The sequence below is a fragment of the Mya arenaria genome, chromosome 17 (assembly GCF_026914265.1).
Source record: "Mya arenaria isolate MELC-2E11 chromosome 17, ASM2691426v1".
Classification (NCBI taxonomy): domain Eukaryota; kingdom Metazoa; phylum Mollusca; class Bivalvia; order Myida; family Myidae; genus Mya; species Mya arenaria.
In genome coordinates this window covers 20,107,290-20,127,113 of record NC_069138.1, presented here as the reverse complement: position 1 = coordinate 20,127,113, position 19,824 = coordinate 20,107,290, and the positions used below count along the sequence as shown (strand labels likewise).

Here is a 19,824-nt window from a genome sequence, read left to right as displayed (position 1 = left end):
TGGATTCATTCAGGGCTGATCAGCAACTTAATTGTGACATGGAAATGATCCAATTGTGGGCTGAAAGGTGGCTTGTATCATTCAACCCACCGAAATTCAAATAACTTGTCATCTCTAAAACAACGAACAGCCAGGCATATCCATCTATTCATATGGATAAGGTTTACAAAGTGGAAGTTACAACTCACAAGCATCTGGGCTTCACATTTTCTAGCGCTTGCCCCTTGCATAAACACATTTTGTCCGTCAAAACGAAGGCCTGGCGACGTATTATCCTTCTTTTTCCAGATCGGTCATCGGTTAAAATGTTCAAAATGTATCAATGACAATGTTATGCAAGCAGAATACTGGGCTGTGCGAATTATATTCGGAACAACACGACTTGATTCCATTTCCAATCTGCATTTCGAAACAGGACCCGAATCTCAAAAGAAGGAAGGCGGAATTATACACTTACGCTTTTCTAAAAATATGTTGCATTCTTTTACTACACACATTACATAGGACCTCGTACCTCTTGATAACGTTTGTAATATTTCATGTTAAATATATCTTTTGTCTATTTCCTTCCATCCATTCATAATATCCTGATGGAATGCACTACCGACAACAGTTCGATCTTTAACAACCTTTGCTCCCTTCCAGTAAAGAGTACAACATCAATTCAACATTTTTCCTATAATAGTGAAAGCTAATTGAGACTCATGCAAGGCTGCGGTTGCACGGTAGTAATCCTAAGGAATATGTGTCCATTACAACTTTTGCCAATAACGCCGATGTTCAATGTTGAGACTTTGAGGACACCCCCATCCATTTTTTTTTTACTTTTCCGCTATAACTTGGAAACATCGCTGATTCGACCAGTAGTTATCTGATATAAGGCATTTGTCACTTCATCAAACTTCTGTTTGGACAAAAGCGACGTACCGGACCACCAGAACTATATTCAGCAAGGTTCAGCACTTATTTCTAAAAACTAAACAAATCAGATATAATTTCATATAAATTTATGCAAACGTGATTCTTCTACTGACTCAGCCTGTCAGCAACGTGTTATGTTAAACTATGGTTGGCATCATATGAGGCATCATATGAGGCACGAAACGAATCAATGTCTGTTAAATAGCCTGATATCATATTTCACAGACCTTTTGTTCTCGAGGCGATCAATAACTTGACTGACTGAGTATTGCAAAATATAACCTAAACTTCCTCCTGTCACTTGAAGTAATGAAGGTTTATCAAATTTTAAAAAAATGTATATTTTAGAATAGTGCAGTTGTTAATGAAATGTGTGTGGATATTTTGACCCCGTACACAATATTACGGTATGTATATGTTTCTTTGTAATCCTTCAATATACGGTGTTTTCCTTCTCGCTTAGTTCATTAGTTACCAGGTGTTTTATGAAAGCCCAGCTGATAGAAAAGCCTTCACTACTGGTATTCACAAAAATAAGACATTGAAATGTTGACATGAACTGATATCGTAAGTTATAACATAGTTATTCACGCAGAATAAATATAAAAAGTAGTCAAATGTAAATATCGAAAATTGAGTACATCTCCCCTTTCTGCGCTGTATGCTAGCAGCACTGATAATCACTCACGTCTGCTTTTGAGACAGGAAACTTTAATTCTTAAACAAACGGTCGACAACTCCTTTATGAGAAGTTTTGTCTGCCAGTCCATTGCATCCGGTATGTCTCTTTGAGTTGTCATTAACTGTGATTTCGAGTGTGCCTCCAGCTTTATCGGAGCATGTTATGAAAGACCCAAAAATGCATGGTGCTAAATATTCATGAATTTGTTGTTCACCATCATCGGATATCCCCGATACCCACTACGCTATGCTTCGTTGTGTACTGTGGGCAATTTGGCTAGGAAAATCGCGTAAGCATATATAAAATGAGGCAGTTTCATTGGTTCTGCAAAGTACCAGATGCTTTACGGTTGAAAAATATTCTGGCGATTGCCGGAGTTGAACCGGATCCGCCATGTTAGAACAATAATATTTGGAAGTAGTCAAGACCATACGGAGGCTACTAATACTGTAAAGTTATTGACCAATATTTTAGTGTATCATGCGAATTCATTGGAAGAAGAGTTGTCTCTCCTGCCTCATGCATAATCATTAAAGCGAAATTTTGTCAGTCAATTGTCCCACGGTATGTATGAAGTGTAACGGAAGGAAATACCGTGGTTGCCGACGATAGTTGTTCACATTGGTATGACATTTTAGAGTGTAGTCTAGTCTGGGTCGTTTTCTGTTATTCCGCCCAAAACATGCTTAGGAAGCGCCTCTTGTTGGCGCGTTGCTGAGCGTGTTTCCGATGACTGTGTATATAGATATTTGATATAGATATTTGTGTGTGTTTGTATGTGGTGATGTGTGTGCGTGTGCGTGCGTGCGTGCGTGCGTGCGTGCGTGAGTGCGTGCGTGCGTGCGTGCGCGTGTGTGTGTGTGCGTGTGCGACAAGAAAGTGTACCTATATTGTTTTCAGCTCAGATAATTCTATATAAAACCATGTTTCGAACATCAAATCTTTCTATTTGTACAGAATGCAAAGAAATGTGTTTCTAAAGGATCACTACGAATAACATGTCTGTTTTAAAGATGCACTCTTACTCCCAAATTAGATTTACCACAACACAATTAATGCTATCGTTTTAATATCCATAAAAGGATGAAAACGTGTCAAAAACAATAGTTCTTATAAAGGAAACCGAGTTTATTTTAAAAGAAAAGCGCATGGTGTTTCTACCTAACAAAACTATAGTAGACAACAGTAAATCTTTAAGCATTTACCAATCATTTAATATGTTTTGCGCTTTCTGCTTTAAAATACATGGTTATAATCTTGTTATCAGTAATTAATATTTTCCAAAAAATGCATTATTTAGTAAGTAGTTAAAGGTTTATCTGTTAAAAATGATGTTTTCATACAAATGTTTATATTGATTTTGAATCAGAGTGTCACTTTAAGTTTCTGAAAACGAAGTAGCATGTTCGTATGCAAGAAGTATGCTGTAATTGTATACGATCATCCTGAAATATTATTAAGCCGTGTATTATTTCCTTGCCGTTAAATGTTGTGTTTGATATGTTTTGAAATATAGCGCAAATTATCGAATTTCATAATTTAATCATCAGCACCGTCGGATGACCCCTTATATGTTAATATAACATAAAGGAATACATTCAAATTCATTATTTATCTAAGTGCTTTAAATATTGTGAATATACATATAATGAAAGTATTTCCCATGTTTATTATCTAATGATGCATCGCAATACAGGAAAACTTACTCAGATATGCTAATACAGTCAGTATGTGCATGGTTGAGCGATTGGTTAATATAATTAAACAGTGAGTATGTGTTACTATTTTGTAAGTGATGATACTATTACCATCAATATGTCCTGAGTTTTTTCATAAACACTGATAATATACTTGCAATAATGTTTATCAAATGATCCTAAAGTTTATCACACTTTATTTAGGATATGTTTTGTATTCAAAGATTTGTTCAGGTCTTCAGCATTTTCATTGTTGATTTTCTTCACATGGGTTTGGTTTTAAATGGGCTTTATAGTTGCCCAAATGTGTAGTATTTGGCACTGAAAATGCTAATGTAAGACACACAAGGGTTTATTTGGCTGGGAATGGGCTTAATCACGGGTTGCTAACATGTGGTGTATTTGGACCTAGAATGCTTAATGACAGCTGCGCATGAGTTTTTTTGTTTTAAAATATGCATAATGGCTGGTCACTTGAGCACTGAAGAGGCTTAAACACAACTATGCATGCGTATTTTTGGCTCTAAACGTGCCTTATTGTAGTCATAAGGAAAATAATCAAGAAATAGACTGGCTTATGTTAAGAACCTGAAGTTTGTTTATCTATGAATATGCTTTACTGTAGCCACAAAAGGAATTGTCAGATCCTGGAAAGGTGTATGTAGAGGCCTTCTGTGGTTAGGAATGCCAATTTGTATGCTGCTTATATGTTTGCTTGACACATACTAGACTTAAATGTAGCTGCATTTATGATTATTGTAATGAGTTAAATGTAGAAGAGCTATTTGATAATGAGTTGGCTTAACTTTAACCACAATTAGGATACAGAGGACTGCTGGAGATATTTTGTGTCTGCAAGAGACAATTTCAAATTGCGCCTTCATCGGGTGTAAGGAATTCAATGAATTTATAGCAACTCGGCTTTTTAAATATTGTTTCCACCTGGGTAAAATGCTTATTGGATTGTTTCGTACTAAAATATTAACACATTAGGTTGGAAAAACAGAAGACTGACTTAAAGGTGATACTGCCGGCTGAATGGGCTTACATGAAAGTCACAAAGATACTTATTGCATAGTTTGCTTACCACTTGATGCGCTAAAGTAGGGACATTAGACTTTAAGAATGGTTAAATAAATGCAATGAGATTGATTTGTAATTTTATTAATGTTCAAACTTTTGCAAATAAAACGAAGATATAAGTAACATCGCTGTCGATATTACTAAAATTTGCATTTTGACATTCAAATGATCTTGACCTTAATTTTGAAATGCGTAGTTGTGTATGTCATAGTACGAACAATATGTTGCCTTTTAACACATTTGCACAGGGGGTATTTTTGGACACGTTCATATGATAATTGATAACATTGCTATTTTTAATAAAATGCCATCAGTTTGTGTGGAAAAGAACATTAGATATCATGACGAAGCTAATATTATTCACGTACACTATCAATTGCTGTATTTAATAGAACTCTTATTCACAAAGCGATATTATGTTGGAGCAATTTAAGAGAAATGAAAAAGTGATATCCTGTCAGCAGCCAATTGTATAAACAATGGTAAATAATTACCTCGGTAAGTAAAACCACTGGTAAATTCCGTGGTAATATTACCATGGTGGTAAATACGTTGTATAAAAGAAATTACCAAGGCGGTAAATTTACCAGGGTAAATTTTACCAAAATGTCCCATAATGCAACGAGTGACGTCATTTTCCCGCATAGCTGTCAGATTGGAGGTATCTTTTTTATAAAAAAATGAAAGTCCACATTCGATTTTTATAAAAAAAAATAATCTAAAAGGCAGGTTTAATGACAAAATTCATTAAATCGGTCCAAAAAGTTACATGGTAAATATTCAACAAAACAGTACAAAGTATTTATAAGCTACTCCGTGGCTAATCAATGAAACACATGCAACACTTTAAGGGGTAGGTTTATTCTGTTTTAAGGGGTGTTACTCTTTACTTCATACAAAACGGTCAGCGAATACCGCAGGAAAATGCGAACATTATTGCAATGATATGCAAGTCATAATGACACAATGTATCTGAATAATTTGAAAACAGGAATTAACTGACAAGCAATTATACTTGCTTACACAAAATACAAATGATATCTTTTAATAAAATTTAATGGCATCGTCCGTTTTTCTCACGCTGACACCTAAGGAATTATAGTCAGTTTCAACTTGTTATAGAAATGATGCACTGAGTTTCATAGAATTGATTTTCATTAAAGTGATCAATAATTCATATCTTTAATCTAAAATGTACCATTGTTTCAGTTTCCATGTATTTGTTAATTAAAGCTAGGGGTCAATTGTTATATTTTAAACTGAAATATTGCTGAAATTAAGGAAATATGTAAGCAAACACCACTGATTCTTTTAGTGTCAATACAGACACGTATTATAACTGTACTTGATCTTTTCTATATCTCCCAGTCATCGAAATTAGACTTTTGGATGAAAAGCCCGAATTCTTATACTATTGCTTGTTATCAAGTATTTGAACAAGCTCTGCTATATACAAATCAGAATTTGAGCAAGCCCGGACAACATTTTACCAGTGCAAGGCTTTCGGGCTTGTGTTAATTTCGACCACTGATCAATCTCCTATGTGAAATGTCAATTCTTGAAGAATTCCATTTATTAAAAGCTGCATTCAACCACTTTGCAAATTCATAAGATTATTAAACTATACTGGTATGCGACATTTGTTTTAGTATCAGTTATGTTAGTATTAATGACCAAATGATCTTAAATCCTTTTCTTTGATCTTGTTTGTAACATATATATGTTTGTATAATTATGTTCCTACCCTTAGGCTTGCAGTAACCTCAATTTGGTACTAAAAGTGCAATCATGTATAATTAACATAATGAAATTATTTTTAGTGTCTGCTTATTTATGTCATCATTGTTTCTGTTTAAAATAGAATGAAACATGATCTCTTCATGTTGTTGTCACCACTATTTAATTATATTTTTTTTAACTTTTTAAAAACTAAGCTGTCCCATTGTGGATGTCAAATTTAAGTGTTAGAAGTACTTACTCATATAGTCACCATATTTTTCATTTTACAGGAGCATAAAGTCAATATACAAGGAGTGTAACATTTATTTTCTATTTTCATTAAACTATAAATGGTTTTAAATTCAAAATCAAAGTCAATTCTTATGTAGATACCAATAACCAGAATCAGCAATGTTAAACAGCATATAATACACTAGCGGCTCCATGAAGTTCATTTTTGATGTTATCTTGACGGCACATTTGTCATATAACCTTGGTTCTCCACGATGGCAATCTAAAGAAAAGTAAAATGATTTTGTAATCATTAAAATTATATGTTGTCTGTGAAAATCAGCTTCATATCTTAAATGGCTAATTAATGAATATTTGGCGCGGATATGGAAATATGGGGGAGGGGGATGACGGCATTCCGGAGAGGCCAATGTTTCTTTAAATTTGAAAGATAAGTTAACAAGAGCGTCGGTAAGAAATGATAGCTTTCACAATAAACAAACCAGTTATTAATATTTTGCTTTCACTCAAATGACAGTGTACTGATAATTTACAGAAGAAAAAAACACATCTTATTATTACCTCACTGCTTTTGGTGTCTTTAATCATGTTTCTGTTATATGTTCTAACATCACACTGGCTCTGCTGGCTTCCGCTGATGAAAAGCCTTATATGATTATTCATATTCATTATCACAATTATGAAATAGTTGTGTACAATTGTATTGAACATAAATGTGTTAATCACAGAACTGTTTATGTAACAGTATAATTTATATACATTTTAACAAACTCAAAAAATCATACTTCGGTATGTTGTCATACCACAGCTGTTAGTTTATCAAAAATACAGTAAACTTTTATATTATCAATGCACTCTACAGTGTTCGGTTTTGTGCCTCTATATAAAAGAAAACTGTAGAAATAGACTATAGACTGAGGGTATTTTTCATAGAAAATGACGTCATAGCTGTCATTTATTGTTCAATGTTTACAGGCGGTTCAATTTGATTGTAAATATCTATGTGCAATATACTCAAAATATGTGCAAAGTGGGATACACTTCAACAAAGTAAGGTCAAGACCTGCAATAAAGGGTTGGTCTCGAACCATTGCATTGAATTTTGAAAGATTTTGGAATTATTTAAACGCGAAACAAGGTAAATACATTCTTAAACTATTGATTTCTTGTGTCACTGTTTTTGTACATGAAATGTGTTCGTTAAAATACTTTAATGCATTAATTTGTTCAGACAGTGGTTATTGGCAGATTTCTTACCTCTGTATTCCTGTCTTCTATTGGTATGGATGTAATGGAACAGTTTTCTATTCACGAAGTTTCAATTTGTCTTTAAAATCGACAAAATGAGTTGTGAATCGAGCGTTTGTTTATTTCTGGTCGGCCATCTTGAATCTGGTAACTGAGACGGTAAATCAATTTACCCACCTCTTGGAGGAGGGTAAATATTACCACGGTAAATAGCTGGTAAAATCTTAATTTTGTTTTATACAATTGCTTACCGCCAATTTACCAGAAAAATTACCGCCGGTAAAATATTACCCTGGGTAAATCTGTTTATACAATTGGCTGCAGAAAGTATTTAAACTGCACGTATTCACCTTGTTTTTTTCATTATTAAATGAAAAAGAATCAAGAATGTGTTGAGAGTTGATAAAGTCCAGAGAATCAGCTGAAAAAAGAGTGTGGTAGCTTTTATAATTTAATGTATTTGAAATTTTAGCATACCATTTTGATAGCATATTTGTCACAACGAAATCCCAAATAAATAAATTAACTTTGATAGAAAAAAAAGGGATATTAAAAAATGGGTTATTTTTTAAAATATGTCCTTGTAATGACGTAAACAGGTTATGCTATGCGATACAACTTTAATTTAAACCTTGACCTTTTATTATTGTTTTTTATCCTTACATCCCCCAAAATATCATCCGTCTAAAGCTTATAAAAACCTCGACTAACAGAAAAATACAGTTACAGTAATTACCTTGGTTTAAAAAATATGGGCTTAGTTTGAAAAGTCTAAGTTAACTTGGATCATTCCTCGGACATAAAATATTTTGCGTTGATGTTATCATGGTTGTACGTTACATGAGTTTACGTTGTTATATTTTATGTCTGATTTTTTTATCGAGCAAACGATTTATAATTTATGTGGGATCCCGCATTAACTTCACATACCCAATACAAAAAATAATAATTGAAAATAAAGAAGTTAAAGATTCCAAAACTACATATCTGTGTCATTATGACTTGTACTGTTTAAGATCTTTCATTGTGTATGCATTGAAGTCGGAAACATTTAGGTCAAAACATTAACTGATTTCAATGTTGTTCTTCCGAAATCATGTTCTTTCGCATGAACAAGTATCGACTTAATCTTAACATAGAATTTAAAGCATTAACAGCTAAAAATATTTATTAATATTGTTTACTTTGCTAATTCAGTCACATTAATACAGGCGGGACAAACACTTCCAAAATAACTGTATACGGTTAAACCAATTGAACTAAAAATGAAAGCGCTGAAAACGATGAAAGGTTGCAAGCGCGACAAGCAGAAATTTACTTGCTTCACAATTCTCTTCACCGGCAATTAAAAACGAATACAAAATATATTTTAGTAGCCCAAACAGTAGTCGACAAGTGCCTGTGATAACCTATGAATAGGTAATGAAAATTGATGTTTGTAATACTATTAGCTAGTTTTATAACAATAACTGATACACCTATAATTACTAGGATAAATGAACATTGCTTACATATCACAAGTTTATTGATAGTCTAATGCTTATGAAATGAAACCCGATAATGGCTGGGGACCGTTTGACTATAAGTATAGGGTAAAGGAAGACAGGGGGTTTTAGTGAACATAATTATTTCAGTTTTCTGCGTAATTACCTATAATAATCATTTACCCTTGTCACCAAGATTTATTTAAGATTGTTCGGCTTGCTTTCAAATTCCCATGAACGTTACGATCATAATGTATTTAAATCAAGTGGTATTCTAATTCGCACTATTGTAAACCGCAGAACACTATACGACCCACTTTGTAACCCCGGCGCATCAATTAATGTAATATGCCACGTCCAAAAGTAGATTTGACTAAACTTTATTTCGATTTGCGGTACTGAAGTCGGCAGGTTGGCATTGTATTTGATATCACAATTTATGTATATATAAGCCATATATTCTGCTACAGACCTAGGTCCGTGATTCTGCTGAACAATATTTAAATTAAAAAATGTGTACTCCTATTGCGTAACCATAGAAAGCAAATGTATGTGTTTTAACTTCAGGCCAATGTGCATGTTTCGTATGAAGAGGAGCTCAAGGTTATTGTCTTGGAAATAGTTCAACAGATCCGGAAGGTATCTTGAACAAAAATCAAAAGTTTCAGAGATCTATCAATACATAGCAGTGGCCATCCTCATTATCCACTTGACACCAACACATGAAATGCAACAAGCATAGTTCTGCTCAATTAATACATTATTACTTTTTATTCGCCTTGCTATTATTAGCTGACCTAAAATATTCCGCAAGCATTAACTCATGTAATACAGGAAGCCATTTCGACAACAACTCGGGGTGCAAAATGAAAGTTTGCTTACACATCTGCTGTCTTACTAATGTCTTGTTGAGCGGTATAAAGACACAACATCAAATGTCTTATGGCAAAATGACCTGCTATTTGGGAGAAATAACAAAATAAAATCCAAATATTCGTCTTCCACATTTATTGATATTATATTTATAAACGGGTTTCCTTCCAATTACTTAGTACTTGTTTTTTCCAGTATAAACCGTAACATAACAATAGTGTAGATGAATTTTATGTGAATACTTATTTTTATTTTTTACCAGGTGAAATGATATGTCTACAAAACTCGACACTCCATGGTATTATATTGAGATCAAGTTTTATTATCCCTTTATGCATTTTTGTGTATTAATGAAATACCGAGGTTTACGTCAAGCTCCATAGATTCTAATTTGCTTATCTCATTCTCCATGGTTCATAAATGTATATAACAGCACATGGATTTCTTCATGATTTATACACTAGTTTTAAAAGCACTTGGCGTTTGTTCTGATTTTCTTTCATGTCGGATGACTGGACTTCCCTTCATTTATACTGAGCAACCCTTTTAAAAGATGTGCACGGTAACGGCATTTGATTATAGCTATATCGAGCTGGAAGAAACCTTGTAGTTGGCAATTCTGAGAAAATAGTTTCATGTCAATTATATGCCGATGTACACAGTCTTTTTTAAGGTAAGTGTTTGTTGATAACGTTATGATCGTGTCTGTATTTTTGAGATCACAAACACCTGTCATGATGCGTTATTATTTTCTTGTTCTTCAGGTATTTCTTCATTTCAAATCCACTTAGTAGACAGAAGATGGCCACCGGAGGGGAGCATAACTACCACCAAAATATACAAAATCTGTACAAAGAATGTGTTACTCCCGTTTTAAAGACATTGCTACTGCAAAGGGTAAAAGAGCTCAAAGAACCAAATCAACCAGACGAAAAATGGACTGTTAACCTGTTCTTACATAAACACAAAAGGCAAATATTTCCATGTTTAAGGAATGAACATTTAGAAGATGTGCTCTACCCTTTCGAAGAACCTACTAATATGGACAATTGGGATTTTACTGCATATGTGCTTGTTCTTCTACAGGTGTGTAAGCTAAGTGAAAATCTACAGCAAGATCTAATAAATTTGGACGAACTTGCGAAAAAGATACAGTTGAATCCAAACAATAAACTGTCAGAGGGGATTTACTACGCCTATCAGGACCGCATACGATGTCGCATTACTCAAATTTGTCAAAGTTTGGATGATGGAGGAAATAGCCATAATATATTATCAAGATTTGAAGAAGTACGTCCACTGATTTCAAGAAGCAAATACCCAAATGGTTTCGCTCAGAAATTTGAAAAGGATGTTCAAGTCGTTAGTCAGTGTATGTTCTTTTTTCCTTTTGTTCCTGTGATATTATATTCTAGTATTCCATACGGATGATTCGCAGGCTTGATATACATGTAGCACCATTAACACTATTGTTTTCCTTAGGTGATTCCGATGCAATAACATATTTGGAATGGATCGAAGACAGATTAAAGAGAATTGAAGTAAATCCGCTAGTACCAGGTAATACAAACATTCTTTTTTAGTCTTATTCTATGTGTCCAGTCTGTAATGTTTATTATTATTCATTGATATCTGTCACTTGTTAGATATCGTATTTCTTATTTATAGAAATTTATAATAATGGCAAATTTTAGTACCAAACTAAAGATCATGGCAAAGCTTTGTTAGTTTACAGAAAAAGAGGTACATGTACACAATTAATATTTGATATGATGATGTAAAAGATACTCTGAAATGTGTGTTATTTTTTCTATAGAGTAATTTGGCGTGTAGCGATTTTCTGAAACAATAAGGATGTATCTATAAGTGTACTTATGATAATTGAATAACTTGTGTAGTTATTGAAAAACGTTTGATTCGCACAAATGTTTCTAAAACACAGCCATTATATAAAGATGAGATCTATAAAATTACACTTAGTCATGTTTGTTTTGTTTATCAATTACAAGCAAGGACATTTTGGCACACCGGATAGGCATTTCATGTGAATTGATCCGTGCTCGAACATTTTATCTGGCACCTCATGCTAGTTGAGTCACGCGCGTTTACCCAATACTTGTTTTCTTCTTTTATTTAACCCTTTTTGTAAATATAATAAATATTATGGCAGTTCAATAGATGATTTTCATAATCTTTAACATTACAAATAATCAGCTTCAAAACACACGCAGGTGCCTTCGGGTCAGATTTGTGCTATCCAGACCGGACACACATGACATATATTATTAATATGGCATTTCAAATAAACTTAAAAACATGGTCAACAGATATGTTAAGAATATGGTGATAATTAATTTACATTATCTGTTAAAAGGGTATCTTGAAATACACAAGTAATAAGAATACGAGTTTTTACCGGGGCAAGTTTAAAACAATGGACATTTTCAATTGGAACGCGCTGGTTTAGTAATAAATAGTAGTACATCAATGTCATATTTTTGTAGACTGCTTATTCTTAAAAAAATTCTAAATTGACACTAAATAAAGCTTGTGAAAGATTTTTATAAATTTTCTGAGGTAAACTTTATTGATTCAGTTGCATTCAATACTGAATTCCCCTCTTGGTAGCTAGTGGTGACTTTTGTAATCTGGTAAATCCATGATGTTTCACTCATTATAGCATATAAGTATAGGTTATTGCATTTATATGCAATACGTGTACGCGTTTTGGAGCGTAGTAATACAGAGTGACGTGAGGAAATATTAACAACATTTTTACATAAGCTTTAAACTTTATATCAATGAATGCGTCTACAAACCGCCTCCTTTTCACTTGATAAGTATGAATTTCATTCAATGCTATGTATTTTCTAAAAAGCGTTTTGCGTGAAACGAATGTGTAAAGAATTTCTCATGAAATAACGTCATTTGGCGCGTTTTTATGATGATGTTTGATACAAATGTTAGAGGTGTTTTTCAGACCAAAAGAAGACTGCATCGTTTACCACCCGAAAACAAAAGTGCACATCCATGGTAGAAAACGATGTCATACGCAGAAATGTTTCTTTACTTTTGCGTATGCACCTATACAAAGTATTACAGGCTTTAGCCCTGACTTCACAATTAAACGTGTTTGGTCCTTGTTTGTTTTACAGAACTTGAGGTTGTTGTTATTCTGAAGCACTACAATGAAAGCGATGAGCAAAGCGTGTCAAGGTACATCGAAACTGCTTTCATGGAAGCCGTTAAGAAGTATGACGTTGCTGTTTCCACTTCTATAGGTGAGTTTGTTAAAAAGGGACTTTCTTTCATGCCTTTCGATGAAATATAGATTTGTTTTCATTGAAATACAAACAATGTCAACAAACAAGAGTGGTCCTCATCATTACCTAGAAAATATCAATTTGATATTTTCACTGCCAAATAAGGAGTGAAAATATCAACTTGAAGAACTACTTTTAAAATACGTTGTAGTTACTTCCCCTGGATCAAAACAGAACAATTCAGTTTTGAAACAGAAAAATGTTTCCAAATAAAATATTTGAAATATTAGGCAATGCTACATAAGTTTAAATTAAGTTAATAAAGGTTTAAACATAAACCCGGGTTTGTGGCACAGGGCAAACGCCAAAGACGTAGAACACAAAATCACAAACAAGAAACATAGAAGAACAGCACACAAAACTCCACAAACAACGCAGTACATACATACTATATATATAACAATAGTTATGACGTTATATAACATGTATAACGTTTAAGCTCATTTAGGATTTTTGGATTTCGTCACAAATGATTTAAGTGGGTCGCAAATGAATGAAACTTGAAACATTTTTTTTTTTGTAGATTCTTGGTCCATTTCAGTGTAGTTCATAACGGGTCAGAAAGTAGACCCCTAAGTAAAAAAAGGTATTGCTTCCTGTCCCAGGCCACAATATTTGCCCAAAGTCAGTGTTATTTGGTGAGCAAGTTTGGCTTCATACAGTTTTGTTCAGTTTCCATCATTGGTCGTGTCGATTCTTTAATTAGGTCATTGGATAAACCTTGTTAAAACTCTTAAGGCCACGTTCTGGCCTTAAATGAACCAAGCTTCATTTTATAACAAATATACAAGTCATCGTTTAAGGGCCACCGCTTCCAAGTTGTTTATGCTACTATCTATTCGCCACAGATGAGAAAGGATTTAACCCTGATCAAGTAGATGAGGCAGTCTTTGAGTCTGCAGATGTGATGGACGAAATACAATTCTATGTCAAAAGATTGTTCGAAGGTAAGCAGTTAAAACTGAATATACATATCTTGTATGTTGCCACATTTTGCATTAAATCGGAAACAAAGTATATTTGGTATCGCAAAGAAATAAAAACATTCTTAAAAGCTTGATATAACAAAAAAATATATTTTATAATCATAGTTTACCTGATGTAATATACAGGACAACAAAGAGTAACGTCAGTGACAAGAGGATGTGTGAAACTCAAGATTCAATGCGAAACAGTCAGGGTAGTAATTGATTTGTTTGAAAAGAGCATAAATGGACTCCTTACTTTCAACCTAGCGACGTTGGAGGATAAAATACGGCTGATCCAAGGACATGAGCTGTTTGATATTTACGTTGGTGTTACGAGAGAAAGCTGCTGGAAACTGGTCAACGAATTGAGTATGTACATGTTTGTAGCAGATTTTATTAATTAAACATTCTATAACCATATCCACATACGATAATATAAAACAAAGATATTGGTTCAGATGGTGAGATGATAATTATTATTCAAGCGGAATAAAGTAGCATTGGTCAATTTTATATTAAACTTGATCCTCAGATATTCAATGATAAAAAAGTTTTTCATGAATGTTCGGAAATAAATAATTGATTTTTAAAAATTGCTAGTTAAGGAAATATCTGAGAATTGTTTTGCATGAACGATTTCTTTTTTCGTCTTGAATTTTCGATATTGATTTATATGCATTTCTCTTTAATGAATGGTAAAACTTATTTTCAAATGAAAATTAATTTAAAACAAATTTGCCATATTGCAGAGACTGTCGCATTCGGAGGATACATACAAGGAAGACTTCATGAGAAGCTGACAATTAATCACAAACGGATTGAAGATGGACAGAAGATAGTAATAAAATCCAGACCCACCACAGTGACTAGCGTGCAGGATCTTCGTCGCATCATTTCTTCTAACGAGAGAGTGCAAACATGCAGAAAATTGAGTGAACTTCTAACGAGGCAGCTGCCATTAGGTGAAGGAACAATCAACGTGTCTTTGAAAGGTATGTTTCGTCTTGAATTAATTAACACAGTCCCTTTATATTGTTAGAAAGTTCCGCATGTAACTTTAATTGCAAAATGTGTAACATTTCTTTTTTACCTATGCAAAGCCTTTTATGAAATGACTTCAAATTATGATCGGTATTTCATTCAACACATGCGAACAGCAAAAACGAAAATGTAACTCTGACTCTTGTTGGAAATGAAGAATGCTTTAAATATTCATAACTTATCTGATTTCTTTGAAGACAGAGATAGAGCACCATATGCTCACGTTGGGTTTTAGTTAAACAGCTTTAGAAATGTGCAACAACCTGTTATTGTTTGGTATCCATCTAGGTGTGTGTGCACTCATCTGCCTTTATAAGATTGAACGATGACGATAATTAATTTTTTTGTTTTGTATTATTATAAATCATATCAAATTATTATTAGTATAAACAAACTTTACACACCTGGGCCCAATTTCTCGAAACTCCTTAAGGCCCTTATAACAGGATTATGCTAAGCTCGCTATTTTTGTTTTTCAATAATTTGCGTAATATTAACTTCTTTAAGAACTTTTATACTTTAGATAGGAATTGAATTTATGATTATCAGAATGAACCAATTTCCTTTCTTTAAAGTTCAATTTAAGTATGTATTTTAGCTAATTGAAATAAGCTACTTAAGCCTGTTAAGCTTAAGAAGTTTCGAGAGATCAGGGCCAGGCAATTAAAACACTACATTTAATTTCAAAAAACAACAAGCTACTTAAGCCTGTTAAGCTTAAGAAGTTTCGAGAGATCAGGGCCAGGCAATTAAAACACTACATTTAATTTCAAAAAACAACATTTCGTTGTCCGATTCAAATACTGCCTGTATCACAACACTTACCCTAAACATAAATAACGTAGATATACACGAAAATATTAATTGTTTTTGTTGGCTACTATTGAACGCAAATTGGGCAAAGGTGATTTTTTATAAGCGCCTGTTATCTTCCGACCGTCGAACGTCGTCCAAAGGAAAGTTTGGTAATGGGCCAAATCTGAGCAATAGGTAAACAGTAATTGCCCTTGCCTTTTAACAAATTCAAATTAATCCCTTTTCACATTCTAGCACATGTATTGCTCCACCAATCCTTTTCATAATACAAACACTTTATGACAATAGGTCCTTGGTCAAATTCGATTATGTGCAAAATATGATCAGTAGGTCTTGACTTATAACAAAATGCCAAATCTAACAATGTTTACATTCAATTACTTTTTCACCAACCATAGCTTTACTAAGAGAGAATATGAATGACTATAATATTTCGGTTCAGTTAGAGTGTGTTTAAAGAGATTCTAAAAAACAATCCTATATTAATAAACCTTATTTTCAATCTAGCAACACCATTTCTTTATCAATCCTAATCAAGTTTGACTATGGACCAAATCTGACCTGTACGTCAAAATTTATTGCCATTTACTCGTGTATTAAAATGTCATATTTAACCTTGTTTACACTCTAGCCAATATTTCTTTTTTCAAAATAAAAATCAATGACCACAAGTTATGGCCCATATTCGTTTATAGGCCAAATCCGCAAAGAAGGTCAAAAGTTATTCATCTAGATTTATGAAAAATGCTATATTTAGCATTGTTAACATTCTAGAACATTCATTCACAATATTTAGAAACAATTATGTATGACCACAATATATCAGTAAAGTTCGATTACAGGAAATATCGTACTAGTAGGTCAAGCACTATGTATCATAATTTTACATAAAATGCAACTAATTAACTGTTTGAAATATCTTATGAACTTACATGAATATTTTATCTTATCATTGTATCAGAATGATTGGCTGTAATAAATACATATGCCAGGCAAGCGTTCCAGGGCCCAGTGGAATTCCTTGTTTGTTTGTTTTTCGGTCAAGAAACTTTACCTAGTCTTGCAGTGATGTTAGACTTGCCTAATTCTCTAGTCGCATCAAGATATTACATAGATTGGGCCAGAAGTGTAACTTAGAATTTTTGCTTTCAGTCATACCAGACATTGAGGTCAAATCAAAATATAATCCTGACTTCAGTGATTGGAAAGAAGACGAAACGTAAGTCCTTAAACATAAACCACTAAAATAATTGATATAATGTTGTGTTATTTAATACAAATTTACCATATTTTATGAATAAATGGGATGAACATGCGTATACCTTCGTTAAAAAAGTTGCATACACACAAACATTTTATTATAACATGTATTTGATGAAAGGCTGAGGAGCTGCGAAGTGCTGAGCAAAAGAAAAAAACTGTTTATGGTATTTTGAAAGTTGTTGCTGTATGATTATTGTCATACTTATTTTTACTTGGACTGTGTTAAGTTGTTTTGATTTGCATCAGATACACTAGTTTGTGTGATAAGTAGAAGTGAAGTGCAAAAGTACATCTAATTTGTGCATGTATTTTTAGAGTTATTGCCTTTTGGTTATTTTAATATTCATTTTTTCCGGGACTATTAAGTTTACTTTCCTCCATATATTTTTGAAGTATTTACTTCAAACTTCATACAGATATTGACTGTGTTGAGCAAAAGTGTTGTTGATCAGAAATATAATCTTGTGAATGGTATTTTTAGAGTAATTGCACTTGTTTAAACTTATTTGTTATTTACTTTCCTCTATACCTCCTCTATTCCTCCATTGTTTTTGCATTTTGACATCAAAATTCATACTTATACAATATAGAGGTGAAGAGGAAAGCAAATAAAACAGTATTATGTGGAATGTGTGGAGTGTTTCGCCTTTTTGTATTTTATCAATCTTTTTCTGAACATAAATACAATGAAAACTACAGGGACAAGCCCAGCTGTTCAAAATTCAAAAATAAACCCTGTTCAGAGGTGCACAGTAAAGGCCAAAACTACAATGAACTAGAAACACAAAACACAACAAACATATATTAAAATACCACAAACAGACCACGCACGTATAAAAATAGTTTAACCTATAAATGACAGGACAGCCGTCTGCTTACGGTCAGTGAAACACCAGTTAACTAGAACACGAGTCTACTTGGGGCTTAAACAAGCTTATATGGCCATAACCTCACTCTTGTGCCACATTCATGAAATAATACTTGGTTTAATTATAAACCTTATCAGAGCAAGCATCAAATTGAAATCTTTAAGATTAAGTTAAAAAAAAATACATATAAACTGATAAAGCATGTTCATGTACTCCACCACCGGATACTTGTAATCGCATAGAGTGATTGCTCTAATTAGATTGGAGGTCTTCAAAAGGATGCATTGAGAAAAGAACAATGATGTTACTAGCTGAAACACAGTCTTTCTCCTTTTGCCAAAATCTGTCGAAACAGTTCTATGTTTACAAGTAGTCATTTTTTTATAATTATGCAATGATCAATATAGATGAAATGAAGGCAAGTAAGTATATTATATGTTATTTTACGTTGTTAAAACTTTACAAAGCGGTACTTAAAACCAGTCATGAAAAATGCACCCATGCTGAAATTACCCCTTATTGTTATTGTTTCAGATTGGACACCATGGCAGACACAAAGAAGAATTACTTCAAAAGCCTGCACCATGTATATCCCAAACGAGTTGTTTCAGAGTTGGGTAGCAAATCAGTTGACATAATTAATGAGGGTGAGTATGTTTTTTTTTAGTTCATGATTCATCAATAAATAAGTGTAATAACGTGCGCTTACGTTATGTCAAGAACTCAACGTCCGGATACAGACATTACCTTCAATGAATCAAGCCGGGGTAAAAGTGCAAACTCATAAAATGTACGATACAGTCATTCAAAGACAATCATCTGACACTGCACGCTTAGGCAAAATCAAAGTTTAAAACTATGATTCCATTTAGTCTTAAAATGAATGCATCATTGTACAAACCAGTAGTAAGAACAAACGAAATCAAAATAGATCATAACATGTATATATTGTCGAATATTCTTCGAAGAATCAAAACGAAATGAAGCGAAAACTTTACATACAGTTTCTTTCCAAACCGTTTTGTGTTTCATAAATTTAGTGCACATACTGTACTTAATGCGTTTTTAGTTTTTATTAATTGGTTTACGTTCAAGACTGGTTTGCTATTCAGCAGCAGAGGGGATAGTGGAAGAAATACTGACGGGATCAGCGTCTTAATAAAAGACATTTAAAAAAAAAAAAATTGGAATTAACTGTTAAAATTTTAATGATAACGATCTTTTTTGTGTGTTTTATGTTATTTTGTTATGGTGTATTGTAAATACCTAATAGTTTATTTTTTTCAATATGTTTTATATGTTAACACATTTTTCAAAAACTTGAGCCTTTTTAACAAATTCAGTTACAGTGTTTATGAACATAATTTAAGATAATTGTAAAAGTCGTAAATAATTGCGCTTTGACCAGTTGACATTACCGCTCCCTTACGTGACCATTCGTTTATAAATAAATACTACAGGGATAAGCCCAGCAGTTAAACATTCAATTTTCGAGTTGTGACTTAAATACACAACAACCAGACAACACACGTACATCTCATACAACCTTTATCAATACTTACATGAAAAACTACAGAAACAAGCT

At 33.1% G+C, this 19,824-nt stretch overlaps 1 protein-coding gene across 11 annotated transcripts in view; it reads left to right on the top strand.

Moving 5' to 3' along the window:
* Positions 1-19,824, top strand: part of LOC128224913 (uncharacterized) — a 44,897-nt gene that overhangs the window by 8,068 nt on the left and 17,005 nt on the right. For 3 of the 11 annotated variants that reach the window (XM_052935017.1, XM_052935014.1, XM_052935018.1), the window contains exons 2-9: positions 10,724-11,331; positions 11,442-11,519; positions 13,115-13,240; positions 14,131-14,229; positions 14,395-14,619; positions 15,000-15,242; positions 17,260-17,326; positions 18,774-18,886. In XM_052935017.1, the coding sequence (XP_052790977.1) occupies positions 10,761-11,331; positions 11,442-11,519; positions 13,115-13,240; positions 14,131-14,229; positions 14,395-14,619; positions 15,000-15,242; positions 17,260-17,326; positions 18,774-18,886 (1,522 nt within the window). In that variant the 5' untranslated portion in view covers positions 10,724-10,760. Of the gene's footprint in view, positions 1-1,120; positions 1,329-9,653; positions 9,726-10,221; positions 10,633-10,723; positions 11,332-11,441; positions 11,520-13,114; positions 13,241-14,130; positions 14,230-14,394; positions 14,620-14,999; positions 15,243-17,259; positions 17,327-18,773; positions 18,887-19,824 lie in introns of those variants that run through there. The other 8 variants (XM_052935010.1, XM_052935008.1, XM_052935013.1 and 5 more) reach the window with 7 other exon arrangements.